The sequence below is a fragment of the Athene noctua genome, chromosome Z, assembly GCF_965140245.1.
Source record: "Athene noctua chromosome Z, bAthNoc1.hap1.1, whole genome shotgun sequence".
In the NCBI taxonomy this organism is placed as follows: Eukaryota; Metazoa; Chordata; class Aves; order Strigiformes; family Strigidae; genus Athene; species Athene noctua.
The window spans coordinates 69,387,979-69,403,169 of NC_134077.1; the positions used below are offsets into that span (position 1 = coordinate 69,387,979).

General features: G+C 37.2%; 1 protein-coding gene across 3 annotated transcripts in view; it reads right to left on the bottom strand.

The window, feature by feature from the left end:
- UHRF2 (ubiquitin like with PHD and ring finger domains 2) overlaps nt 1-15,191 on the bottom strand; it is a 91,214-nt gene that overhangs the window by 15,804 nt on the left and 60,219 nt on the right. For all 3 annotated transcript variants that reach the window (XM_074931562.1, XM_074931561.1, XM_074931560.1), the window contains exons 6-9: nt 11,608-11,794; nt 6,873-6,996; nt 6,386-6,493; nt 4,058-4,162 (exon numbers count right to left, since the gene is read on the bottom strand). In XM_074931562.1, coding sequence (XP_074787663.1) covers nt 4,058-4,162; nt 6,386-6,493; nt 6,873-6,996; nt 11,608-11,794 — 524 coding nt within the window. The remainder of the gene's footprint in view (nt 1-4,057; nt 4,163-6,385; nt 6,494-6,872; nt 6,997-11,607; nt 11,795-15,191) is intronic.

Consider the following 15,191-nt stretch of genomic DNA (forward strand, 5'->3'; position numbering starts at 1 on the left):
TTTCAGAATGTGAAAGTGAATATAATGCAGGTACAGAGGAGACAATGAAATTCAGAAAATAATGCAAGAAAGGGTTTTTTTAGTATTCATTAGCATTTTGTATAGACTGATAGCTAGCAATATGGAGTAACAGAAAAGATGGAGACAAGACTGTTGCAGAATAGGATCTGTACTGCAAATCTGAAACACTGGTAAGAAGTAAATATTAAAACTACTACCATACAAATTACGTTGAGTATGTCCTTAGTACTGGAGGTAATGACAGTGGACAAATAACAGATCTGAGTGAAAAGGAAGATATTTGGTAGCTATTGTATAGTGAGATACTAAATTTTTTTCACATTATTTTGGGGCTCCAAGCAGGTCCCAATACAGTAGGGTGCTTAGACCTTGGAAACATGATGGTTTCAAGTTTCATGGTGTCAAGCATCAGGTTTTCAGCTACATCCTCAATCCACATGACTCACAATAGAGAGATTTGAAGTGTAATGGCTGTAATGACTTGTTATGCTGGATTCTCAGTACTATAAAACAGAGTGGGAAAATCAGAAAGGAACTGTTCCCTTGGTAACATAGTCAGCATGGCATGATAATTCAGAAAATTCATATAGGACACTACATCTTTTTTGTACTAGTGCTCATGCTGGATCCAGACAACCCAGGTAAACCCAGCAAACTGGTTAATAAAGCAACAGGTCATGCACATATATCTAGGTAAACGGCTAATAACAATTGTCTTTGGATATAAACCACTGACTCAGAGATGAGGCTCCCATTGCCACCTAATTTGCATTTAAAGCCATTTAAGTATGCAATTCACTAGAGCACTGGCACTACACCTTTGGCGTCAATGGAACTGATCAAGCGCTTTCCCTGCACAATGCACACTAAGCAGAGGTTCTGAAATGCTATATCCTCATGACATGGCTTGGGCAAACCTAGTGAGCTAAATAATGTTTATTTGCAACTGGACTATTTCAAACAAGTGGAATAACAGTTGTACTAACCCCTTGAAACTGACTACTCCCCCCCCCCCCCCCCCCCCCCCCCCCCCCCCCCCCCCCGATTAACCCAAAGACACAGAACACTTAAAACGGAGAGCAAGCCATTTCATGAAGTGGTTTGTGAATACTATGCTCCAGGCAATGAGTGGGTTTGATATGAAATACCAACAAGCCTAAGCAATGAATATATTTGCCTGGTGTCACTGTTGAGGTATTAGAGATGCTATTCTCTTTTATACTCTCAGAATCTTTTACAGGAGGATGTGAATGATCACAGCAGATATTATTATCCAAGAGATTCTGAATCTGAGTTCAGAGTTTTCCCATAGATCTTATTTGCAAAAGCACTCAAAGAATAAACAATCTTTGTTCAGATTAAACTAAGCACACCACACAATTTACCATCTTTACAACACTACCTCAACCCAGTAGAAAGCTGAATCTTGAAACTTTTGAAAATAAACAGCAGTTTTAACCCTGATACATAAAACCAACAAAAAATAGGAGGGTAATTTTTCAACACAGAGGTAATATTTCTTCAGCTACTTGATTTGATGAACAGACAAGTCAAAATACTTTTATCATGAACACTGTGACTGCATAATCACTGTTAATGTCCAATATCTAGTTTTAAAATATATTTCTTAATTATATTATATATTATAATTAATTATATAATAAAATATAATTCTTAAATTTTTAATTCCTATAAGACTTCCCAATTTTTTCAGCTAATGTTCCCATTACGGTTACTATTAAGAACAACACCAGATCCGCAATATTAACATGTTCAAGACTCTAAAGCTAACAACTGTAATACTGTATTTTAAATGGGTCAGGCATGTAACTTGTCACTGAAATTCAAGGTTAAACACTTCCAAGAGAGACATTAATGTACAAACATTTTATATGCATGTAATTAAGAGTTGGGGTTAAGCTTCACATGCTTCAATTTCACTCAGTGCTCATTTTGTAAAATGACTACCCCTCCTCTGTCTTGAGGGCAGATTCTATACTGACAGAAATCATCATTAATGAGCACTCCAATACATCCAGAACGTCCCAACTTGAGGAAAGTTGCAGGCAAGTCTGGGTCTGCAGGACTGTAAGTTCCCAAAGGCACAGCATAAAAATATCATGATCTGAAAGCTAAAGAGTCAAATCTATTTCCTGAAATATAATTTTGTAATTATTTTACTCCAATAGTGAACTGTTAATTTAAAGCCACATGGAAAGCATTAAGATGGCACAAGTCAGCAGTGTGCATAAAGTTTATAAACATACAATAAATCAGTCTTCCAAATATATTTATTTCTCAATTTTGTAAAAAACTTATACACAAATACCTACATCATACCACCAAAATTCAAGAAAGTCACCTCTCTTTTCTTGTACAGTAAAGTGACTAGATGTAAGCAGAGGATTTTATCTGAATTTTTATTTCGAATTTTCATTTGTGGAATGAGATAGTATACTTCGGATGCTTATAAGTATAAAATTTGATTTTTCTGTGGATATTCTTATAGGAGTTCAATTTCAACCTTTTCCAAAAGATAGGTAAAATGCCAGTTAAACTGGGAAATAAAATCTGATTTATTAAAAAGAAACAAATAAAAACTAATTCTAAAAATGCATCTGGGAAGAAAATAACTCTCTCCTGGATTCTTAGTTTAGAGAATTGGAGAAAAGCTGACATTCATACAAATTTTTTGGATATCTTCTGCAGTATTTCTCAACTATGCCTTTTCAAAATTATGTATGTCATCTAAACTGACAATATGTAGGTGTCCACAAAAACACATGAACACAACATCACTAAGGTGAACTGGAAAAGGCATGCAAATGATCCAATTAAGTTTATTAAATATTTTGAATTGAATAATTACAGCAGCAGAAATAAGGGGACATCAGTATCACCACCAAATAAAAAAAAAGAAGTCTGCAGAATCTCAATATAGCAGGTACAACTACCGAGCAAGTGTTCTCAGGATCCACTGGCTAAGGGTCCTAGAGCTTGGGCTGGGGTTGACTAAGGATGTAGTAATGTATCCCAACACCAAGTTCCTCCACATGTAACTTGTTCAAAGACAGACACAGACTCCTTCAGAGAAATACTCTGCAGCAGCAGCCAGTTGGTGCTGTTGGCAAAGAAAGCATTACGTTCTGATGCTATTTCAGATGCTTCTTTCTTTCTCCAATGTCTTTTTCTTTTAACAGCTATGCATGCTTTAAAAAAATTGATTGCTTACTGCTTTATCCTTCACCTGATGCATGATTCAAAATTTCACCTGATGCAGCAGAACTGCAGGAAGGGATGTACCCTGTGTAAACATTATTTAATTGAAGAAAACAGTAATCTATTCATAAATGGTCAACATCATGAGATGGAAGTCTGACGCAATTACTGTTTTGTTTAGCATCATAATTGCTTTTGGTTTTCTACTTAAATGTTAACAAACAGATTTTTTTTTTCCAGTGCCTTTGGGGATCATAATACAAGATACCAAGACTTTCCTAAGAAGTTCTGAAACTTCAGTAGGAGTCAAGAACCTTCAGAACTTCATAGAATCAAATAACATGTACCTTTCATTCCTGCTTCATTAAAATAAAGGTATCACACATTTAGAAACACAAGCAGCTCAAAGGAAGAAGCATCTACCTGTCTTGACAGCAATAAAAATCATGAGCAAAGCAGAACATAAAACGTATTATTTGTATATAATTATACTATCAGATTTTAAATGATACAAAATTCAGATTCTGAAAGTATAGCGAAATTTCACTACCCTAAACACTGTAAAATCCAGCTGTAATTGACGTATTTTGCTTGAGTATAAGTATTAGCACAAGCATTCTTTAAGAAAGATTTCCTTACATATTTCTCCCCAAAACACTAAAACCTATTCAATTTGTTATCAGTATTAGTTATTCTTGTCATGGTCATATTTGTGTAAGTATTAATTTTAGGATGAACGACAAACTTCATCTATCTTTATCCTTACAAACTTCGGTAGGTTAGAACAGCAAAACCGCTGCTTCCATAAAGGACATACCACTTCATCTTCAAATCCTCCAGCTAATACGAGTGAATAAGCTCCATCATTACTGCGTCCATGGATTCCACCTACATGTGGTCTGTGAACACCTGCTTCGCTCACCTGGCAACAGAAAAAAGCCAGTTCCTAGCACTTTTTTCAAACAATCAGCCATCTACAATCACTTTTAACAATCACCTTTCTGTTTAAAAATACTGTACAGGGTGTCTGTGTAATAGTTAATGTAAGACTGCCTTTAAAGGTGAGAATTCAACTTGTTTTTAAGGAAGAAAAGCCAAAAGTAAGGACACCCAAGAAATACAAGGACAATGTAGAAGAGTAGTGACACTGGAATATGTAAAAGTACACTTTCTTCTTTGGGAAAAATCTCCAGAATTCTTTCCATAAGCAGCATTTAATACTGTACTCACTACTATGCTCCACTTTCAGTCATTTAGAACAATCCGAAACAGATGGAGATCTGCCAATTTAGTAATATTTTACAGTTTTTAAGTAAGGAAGATCACAGTGACCTATGTAAAGATCATTATGTCAGGTATCCTATTAAGGTACACACTGTAAATGTGACCAATGAAGGGGAATATTATGACACTGGCTAAGGAAACAGAAGCCATTCCAACAATGTATGGATCATAAGCTAATTCTCCAACCAGGATAACTGTCTCATAATGTGTGTGCAACTAAGCTGCAACGAGACCACCTGGGAACTGCAGCTGTTCCATAAACTGGCAACACCATCAGAGTCTGCTGGAACAACTTTCCCACAAGCATGTATTTAATAATTGTTTCAAACTACCAAATTAGAGTCAGAAAACCCCAAAATCCTTTATGAATAAAAGAGAGGCTACATATTAAATTGTGTATTTTCTCAGTATGTGATGCCAAAAATACTATTAATAGAATGAAGGTTCTCAGCAGAAAACCCATTAGGATCCTTCTTTCTTCAGACCTTGATATTGCCTGGTTTTCTCATTCTGTCTCTTCCACTCATGAACAACTTTTTCCAATGTACACTTTTAGGCAGCTTCCCTGGAAGTTTACATATTTCTGCTGTAATCTTGTACATTCATAGTACAATACATCAGATCAAAGGTCCAGCTAGCCAAAAATGCCGTCTCCACCAAGAGATAAGAGCTGTGCATGGAATGAAAACTACACAAGGACCAGTATTTCCTTGCATGAATTCTCAGCATCCAGCTGTCTATGGCTCAGACTTCCTAAACTAGGTACAACAGTATTAGAGAGAAAACAATTCACAGTAGTACTACTTGTCATATGGATTAGTACCACTTTTATTCTTTTATTCATTTTGAAGTGAGCAGCTGCCCTTGTTTTGATGACACCTTTTTGCATTATGAAATTATATCTATAGGTCCCTAGTCACTTTTTTCATACCATATATAATTTTGTAGACAACTACACTAGACCACGTTTTCAACGTTCTTCCAGAATGAAAACTCTTTCCAGCCCAATGAAATCTCTATCATTACTTTAATCATCTTCACTGATGCTCATAACAATATATTGTGTTTTCCTGACCCTTCCTTTTACAATAATTTAACACTGGATTTATTTTATTGGTCACTATTGGGTATTAAGATGACTTATTTTCAAAATTAGCTATTAGAAGATCTCTTTCCTAAATAACAAGAGGTAGCTGAAATCCCATTACAAATTAGATAGTTAGAACTGTTCCCTATTCCATGTTTACTTTCTGCAACAACTGAGCACTCTCACCTAACTTTATCAGCTATTTGCTAATTTTTCCAGAACATTTGAGTATGCTGAATAAAAACACCCCACTATTGTGCTCCTCTTTCCTCCTGTATCAAACATCCTTTCATTCATTTCTCCCTCCCTTCTTTCATTTCCAGGTTTTATCAACTAAATTTAGGTTTCTGGTAGGCGATTCACCCCAAATGTGGACACTGGTAAGTAATTCATGACAAAGACGCTCTTCAGATATCTCTCCAGAAGCAATACTGAGAAAATTTCCTTCCAGGGAAAAGAGTGCATGCGTCATAAAAAACTATGCAAATCCGAAATAAAGAAACTACAGTCTCTAAATTGACTAAGTATCCCACTTAGAATTTTAGCATGTGAAATTTCTTTATCCTAATGACAACTTATTAAGCTGTACTGTAAAATCAGTGTACTTCAACCTTCACTCCTATTGGCATCACTTCCAATATTAGAATCATAGTGTATTTGTTTAATTTAGTCCTGGCGAAAATGGCAATTGTCAATCTAAATTTATTTTAGTGTACAACCCATTCACTATTAATCTTAGTTACTTCAACTACAGCTAATACTGAAACAACATACCTGAACTCTGAATTTCCAGGTTGTCCCAACAGGAACACCAGGTATAGGTCCATAATGATTAGAAGGAACAATAGTGCATTCCTTAGTGCGACCAACACAGGCCATTCCCTAAAAATACATCAGACAAAATGAATTGGTATTATAATATTCAAGACTATTTGAAAATTCAATGCAGATACCAAAAAATCTCATCTTTATAACAAACACATACTTCAAAATATGTTAATTTTTAAAGGAATGTTAATTAAGTAATATGTGTATATGGGTTTGGGGGAGGGATCAGGGGTTGGTTTTTTATTTATTTTACCTCTAGTCACCTTAATAATTCTTCCATTGCTTTAACTGCCAGTAGATAGTGGGCAGGATTAAACATTATTGTCTGTGCAACCCAGTACTGAATTTTGTGTAGTGCATATGTAAGTAGAATTATAGATGTAGCACATACATGAACAATCAGAGTAACAGCTATTTCTAAAATACACTCTACCTTGCCCCAGTCTCTCTGGCTTTCAGTACTGGCAGATGGCATCTTTGCTTTCTTTTTACTCTGTTTAAGCTTTTCTCCAGCCTTTACAACTTCATTAGAATCATTTTTGCAGGAAGGACAATACCTAAAAAAAGGTTTTAGTAAATTCTCAATTACTTCATAATAATGGCAATACATTTCTTGTAGCCAAAATAGTGTCAATTTGCTTATATTGACTGAATATTTCAAGCTAGCAAACATATACCAGTTTTAAGCATCTGAAGTCTACAGCTTAAAAAATGAACACAACATGAACAAATACTGTCAACTTTTAAAAAAGGGCATTTCAATATCTTTGAAGGTAGAGTGCTAGAGGCAAAACATTTTTTCTCACATGAGATGTGAGAGGTCCCCATGTTTCCTGTATTCTGTCTTCATTCTGTCCCCTTTCATTTAGATCATGTAAAAGAGAAGATAGCTGAGATTAGAGTACACTGCTAACCATTACCCATGGTTTGTTCCTACGTCCTGCCCACTCTATATTTATTTTTCCATTCTAGTGCAATACATTTCACTGCATACAGCTGAATGTCAAAGACAGCCAATATATCATGTAATGTGTGTAGACACACACACGCATACACACACAAATGCATGCACACACTCACTCACTCCAAAAAGCTGAAGTCACTTGGAATATAGTGCTGAGACTCATTCCAGCTAACACAAAGACATCCTGGTAGGTAAGTAGGAGATGCTATTATGCAGTGACTAAAACAGAGAGAGAAAGGGAGTACACCGGTCCTGCTGCTGCTTCTAATAACATTTTCATCCTACTCCAGGAATGCCAATGCAAAGGTAAATCTCCATGTTTCTTCTCTCATGGTCTGGCTTTGGCCCACATGCCACTAGTAGAGGAAGCCTGATCTAAACTAACATTGATAACCTAGTCTATATAACTACTACTACTGTTTTAGATTTACTAATTAACTTTTGTATGTGGATATGAATAGAAGAATTAATGATTAATGTCCACAGGAACAGATTTCATAGAATCACAGCATCATTCAGGTTGGAAAAGACCCTTGGGATCATTGAGCCCAACCATCAGCCCGACGCTACAGAGTTCTCCCCTACACCATATCCCCCAACATCTCATCTAAACGACCCTTAAACACATCCAGGGATGGTGACTCCACCACCTCCCTGGGCAGCCTATTCCACTCTCGGACCACTTTTTCTGTGAAATTTTTTTTTTCTAATGTCCAGTCTGAACCTCCCCTGTTGCAGTTTTAAGCCATTCCCTCTTGTTCTGTCACTAATCACCTGTGAGAAGAGACCAGCACCAACCTCTCTACAATGTCCTTTCAGGTAGTTGCAGAGAGTGATGAGGTCTCCCCTCAGCCTTCTCCTCCTCAAACTGAACAGTCCCAGCTCCTTCAATCACTCCTCACAGGATTTGTTCTCCAGGCCCTTCACCAGCTTCGTTGCCCTCCTCTGCACTCGCTCCAGCACCTCGAGATCTCTCTCGTATTGAGGTGCCCAAACTGGACACAACACTCCATGTGTGGCCTCACCAGTGCAGAGCACAGGGGGACTGTCACCTCCCTACTTCTGCTGGCCACACTATTTCTGATACAAGCCAGGATGCTGTTGGCTTTCTTGGCCACCCGGGCACACTGCTGGCTCATGTGCAGCTGTTATGTTTCACTATGTCAGTAAAGATGTTGAACCAGTAAGACAATGAAGATATGTAGATAAAAAGAAATTAAAAATAATACATGCTGCTGAAATTGTCTAACACTAAGACTTCGAATGATATTACAGTTTAGAAAAAAGTTTGCAATGACAAATTAAAAGAAGAAACATAAATTCATGAGGTGAATTAACTATGGCATTCCTGCTTCTTGATAGGCTAACCATATTACCTTAATATTTTTCAAACTGAGTTTTGTATGTAGTATTAAATACAGTTTCACATATAAAGTGGCTTAATCTCTGTAAAGAAATTTATCATCCTTTCCCAAATAGCAGACTTAGCCCCTGCAGGGAGTTTGCCAAATTTTAGACTATAAAAATACTAAATGGAAATTTTTCCACTTCTAAACCAAACAACATCTGTCAATAAGTTAAGGACCAGACAGCCATGACTCTTTGTTAGTCTGCAAGAAGGGAGAACACAGACCTCCTCTTTGGTAGGAGGCACTGCTTTGCCCAGTGCAACTGCACTCCTAAATACATCCAAGCATTAAGACTGCACAGGGCCGCCATCACTACGAATCCCCAAATCACAAGCCAGCTCCATAATAGTAACTCTCCCACCCAGTGACTTCATCCACAGATGCAGCTATCTACTTACATAAATAAATCTTAAGACCCATATCATTACACAGCAAACAAAAACAATTTTAAAAGCTTGACAGCCATTTTCCAAGGCATTTTAATTATATGAATTAAACTTCTACTACATGGAAATTTGTACATTTTTTGCCAGAAATGTAAGTGGAAGGGTCTAAAAGTGCACTTAACATATGACCTGAGGGCCTCTGTTGTCAGTCAATTTAATTCTTGCGTGGTTGTCTACAGAGCACTGAATCTTCTGTATGGAGGAAAACAGTCCTGGGGACCTATGCAGTGGTATTATTGGAAGAGAGTATGGAGATTCAAGCAGTAATGGCTACACTTTGAAAAAATTTCTGTTCTTCAAACTTTCTCTGTAGCCCTCTGAAATAGAAGTAGAATAACTCATAAGAAGCTTTTGAAAAAGAATGGGTGCCAGTGAAGACCAGAACACTAATATCTAATCTGAAAAAGCATTTGAAGCACCCAGCAGGCCAATATAATCTTAGCACAGCTAAACTGAAGAGACAGTGATGGCTGGTGAGATTTCACTTTCAGTACCCTGACATGCCTATCAAACTTCCTGTATATTTGAGGGTGTAGAAGAAACTAGAGAGAATAAATTGTTTCATGGTAGAACAAAGGATTTGGGGGTCTTGTGGGAAGGGGTGACTGACTTGAAGCATATGCATTTTATCAGAAACTTTCCTGTGACTAGTAGTAGAAAACAGACGGACTTTACTGTTATGGAGTACTAGATTAGAGCTGGTTCTGAGAGTAAGGGCCAGCTTAAGAATGGATGGACTGAACAGATGTGTACTTCCAGATGGTCTCATTAAATATTCTGAATGAAGTAAAAAAATAACTTCTCAGCTGCTATATCCAAAGGTCAGGTGCAATCAGGTAGGAATAGTCCTTATGGACTGCAGTCAGTAAAAAACCACTTGTGTGTTGAGGACAGTTTCCAACATGTGACATTAACTCACTTATGTTGACAAGTAGTAGGAAGCAAGAAGATGTCATGCACAGACCAGTCTGCTTGACAGTAGAAAACTTGGGGATAGTTAAGCTTGACATGCTGTGCAACAAACACTGCTGAATAAACACTGTAATCATTCTCCATATGCAAGAAGTGGAAGGCACATAGACAATATTCAAATAAATGTTATTTTTAGTTCAAATGACCCATACATATTTCTAGCAGGTAGTGGAAGTATTATTAGGTAGTATTTCAAGCCAGTGGTTCCTCCAAAAACAGTGAATACAACTCTTCTTGGTGCAGAAATTTCATGGGAAAAAAATCAGCTTCCACCAACAGTATCCCTGTGGCCAGATATACACTGAGAAACACTTATCAATGTTAATGGTCACAATCATTAAATCACACACTGGCATAAACACAGGAGTTTAGAAAAAATACAGTGCCCCAGAAAACATGCAGACTATTAGGCACTGACCAATAAATAAACCCACTATGGCATCTAATATAGTATAGCAGATTGAGTCATTTATTTCCAGAGAATGTTAAAACTTCCAAAGCACACAGATTTTTACATAAAATTTAATCCCAAGGTCCAAAGAGATTCCATAAAATGTATCCATAGATATTTTAGACATTTATTAATGTCTATGCAGTAGAAAGCTTTATTAGTTTATTATTACTAATTTATTACTGATTAGCATCTTATGTAAGTCACAGGCAGGTGATAAATACAGTGTAAATTGTAGATAGCTAATAAAGACAAAAATAGTACAGAGTCCAAGATAACTTAATGGGCTGCCAATGGGTCCATGCAGATTCCCTTAAAAACACAATTATCTTGATTTAACAATGCCAGTTAGCTTGAGTTTCCTGCTGGCAGAACCAGGGACAGTAGAAATGAAGAATAGCAAGGTGGTTGTCCTCGCACAGCAGGAGAAATGAATAGAGGAAACAAGAAGACACAGGAAGGGCACATGGGCAGCAACAGGAACAGAAGATGAAAGAAAATAAAGGATGAGCATTGTTAAAGCAGGTAAGCTTGAACAAAATTAAAAGGGTGGAGAACAACCACTGTTAATAAACACCACCAGATCAGATGTCACAGAAAGATCATAATGATCATAATGAATAACATGAACATACCAGTTTTGAAACACCATAATGGTCATAATGAATAAAATGAACATACCAGTTTTGAAATTACATAATGGTCATTAAAGCTAACTACTAATCCTTTATGAATGATTTAAAAGAATCACCGAATGATTAAAAGAATTACTGTAGCAGAAAACATAAGGCTTCGATTACGTAGACAGATGAAAAGGAGAGCAGAATTTAAATTCTTCAATATTGTATCTCACAAGGTGCAAATAATAAAAAAGATTCATATATAGAATGGCAATATAGATAAGTAAATCATCATTGTATATTTACCAGTCTTCATCTTCTGGTATCTTGCTTAAGGGAGGGTTCAGACAGTATATATGATAAGCCATATTACATTCATCACACAGGAGTTGCATGTGAGCATCCTGTTTTCCACCACACAAATAACACGAACAAAAACGGCACTCCTTATCTGGATCAGCCCTACAGTGCTTGCATTCAGGGCCACTTTTTCCTGTCAAAAACAAAGAATAAGTCAAATGCCACGTACCTTACAAAAGTGCACTACTGTATCTACAGGAAAAAAATTATTTCTGCACATGAACACTGCCCTCTTAAAAATGCTTTTGTGTTACGAGGTATTTCATTATCCAGGTTAGTGGAATTTCTTCTGCTGCATAAAAAAAAAGCAGTAAAGAAAGTGACTTATCAACAGCTTCTCTTATTTTTCTCCCCTCTTGTTCACAACATGCCACCTGCATACACTCCCTACAGATGGAGCCTTGTACAATCTCTAGTTGGAGTCTTCTTAAATACAGCCATGAAGAAACTCCAGTTAGCTAACTGGTAACAGTTAAGATGAAACTACAATTTGGAACAGTTCTCTCCCTCTTAAATTAAATTTACAGCTGGATAGAAGAAGTAGTAATCTGACATCACAGACAACCTCAAATCAACAGTTTCACATCAGCAATTTAGTTTACACGTAAACACAAACTTTGTTTCCACACTTGGAAATTTGGACCCACGAATGCCACTGTGAAACAAAACCACTGGCATTGATTCCTTAATCAGGGACAAAATGCTTTTATACAAGAAGAAATAATTTAGCAGCTTAAACTAGGTATGAAAGAGAGGGAAGAATGAATACTTGCACCAGAATTAATACTTAAAAAAGAGATGTTTGAAACAAGTAGAAGGTCCAGAAAAATGAGAGAAGACTTCAGAAGATAATTTGATCATACCCCAAAGGATTCCAACGTTAAAAGGAAGAAAAAAAAAAAAAAATCAATTTATATGTTCTGTGCAAAAGTCATCTAGAAATGCCACAGAAGTGAATTTGTGCTTAAAATAGTCTAATACAATAATTAATAGAGTACTTCCAAATTTCTCTGGAAACAGTATTTTATTTGAAAGAAGTAACTGGCTTTGAATCAGAAGACAAAGAAGACTAGAAAGACTGTTTGAGATCTGGAGTTGGAAGTAGGAAGCTGAAGAATCTAGACATCTGAACTAATAAGGAGGACATTTTTCTTGAAGTTTAGAATGGGCCAGAAAATATTCTTTTGAGTACTATTCTGGAAGCAAAAAATAACCATAGGTTATTTTTTTGTCCAGAGGCAAACTAAGGAACTTCTGAACTGTTTGACAATGTCTACTCAAAAGGGCAATTGGCCTAGGACAGTGTGATAAGGACAAACTTACTCCTGTCATAATCTTTGCCAAAAATATCCAAAAGTCAGTAGCTGTACAAAAAATAACACTTTCATTCTCCGGAACAAAACCTTAATACGTCCATCATGTCACAAGCAAGTTCATTAATAAAGAATTTGAAGAGCAACCCCACTACAGAAATTAAAACAAGCAACTCCAGCAAACCCTAAACCTCTACAGCCCTTCAGAGGCAGCATGAGCATCAGATTCTTCCACAGGTGCTAGTTAAGCAGACAGAAAATTAAGACAAAAAAAGAAGAGTACAAGCAACAAATCATAATATTTAAGAAAGCACTGCCTGTTCCCATGAAAGATTAAACCCTTAGGAAAATACAGAATTTTTTCCATACTAAAAGACTGTTGTCTTTCAGATACATTTTTAGGGGAGACTAGAATTTATCAATCCCCAAACATGGAGAAGTACCCCAGGTTTCTCTGACTATCATGAGAGAATAATACTGAAGGGCAAGCTTCCAGTGGAAATCTGTAACAAGTTGTGTCCCTCAGGGGTCCACACTGAGACCAATACTGTTTAATACCTTCATCAATGACATACAGAGTGGAGTTGAAGGCAACCTCAACAAGTCTGTGGATGACAAAGTTGAGTGGTGCAGTTGATACACTAGTGAGAAGAGATGGCATCCAGAGAGACCTTCACAGGCTTGAGAAGTGGGCCCATGTGAACCTCATGAAGTTCAACAAGGCCAAGTGCAAGGTCCTGCACAGGGCAATCCTCGGTATCAGTATGGGCTGGGGGATGAAGGCACTGAGGGCAGCCCTGCAGAGAAAGATGTGGGGGTATTGGTGGATGAAAAACTGCACATAAACTGACAATGTGTGCTTGCAGCCCATAAAGCCAATTGTATCCTGGGCTGCATCAAAAGACGTGTGGTCAGTAGGATGAGGGAGGTAATTCTCTCCCTCTACTCTGCTCTTACGAGATCCCACCTGGAGTACTGTGTTCAGCTCTGGGGCCCCCAACATAAGAAGGACGTAGACCTATTGGAACAGGTCCACAGGAGGGCCATGAAAATTATCACCTCTCCTGTGAGGAAATGCTGAGAGTGCTGGGTTTGTTCAGCCTGGAGAAGAGAAGGCTGCAGGGAGACACTATTGGGTCCTTTCAATACTTAACGGGGGCTTTTAAGAAAGAGAAACACTTTTTACCAGAGCATGTAGTGACAGGACAGGGAGCAAAAGTTTTAAATTGAAAGAAGGTAGATTTAGATTGGATACAAGGAAGAATTTTTTTATGACAGGGGTGGTGAGGCACTGGCACAGGTTGCCCAGAGAAGCTGTGGCTGCCCCCTCCCTGGCAGTGTTCAAGGCCAGGCTGGACGGGGCTCTGAGCAACCTGGGCTAGTGAAAGGTGTCCCTGCTCATGGCAGGGGGCTGCACTAGATGATTTTTAAAGGTCCCTTCCAACCCAAACCATTCTATAAGAAGTGCTAGAACACTGCAGTTTGAATTTCTTTTTTTAAGAGAAATAAATATAAAAGCTGAAGAACATAACAGAAGAATCATTGAAGAGGGAAAATTACCATCTGCAGATAGAAGGCCTAGTGAGATGTACTGACTGGAAAAGAGGAGGAGGAAATGTGTATAGAAAATGGTTAATTTACAAAGCCTTAAAGGCAAAGTTCAGATACACTTAAAGCCAAAATCTCTCAGTGTACTGCTTCTACCAAAGTCTAATCTAGAAGACTTATTTGCATACTATCCAAATACTATCCAAATGGAAGTAATCTTCCAGTTTAAGACTTCTCTCCCAGGATTCATCTGAAGATAAAGGAAACATTATAAGAGTGCTGATGAAGAAATCTGTGGATTTTCCAACACAGCCAGGCAAAACTCATGGTCTGTCCAAAATGTCAACACCAATTCAAGTCAAGTCAGACTGAAGAAATCCCAGGTAACTGATATCCCCTTTGAAAAATTTTAAAAGTGATGACTGAGCAATCCCTAAAAGAAACTCACTAGTCTACCTCATCCAATAAATAACAGGCAAAAAGAAATAGCATATTTTTCTGTATCTCTTACCACCACAGGTTGTTTAGGTCTATGCAATTTACTGGTTTGGTTTCTTAGGTCAAAAGTTAGTAATAATACTTTTTTTAAAAAAAAAGGAAAAAGAGTTAAAAGGTCTACATATTTTAGTTCAATTAAACAATACCTGGAGTTTTCAACTTTTTTCAATA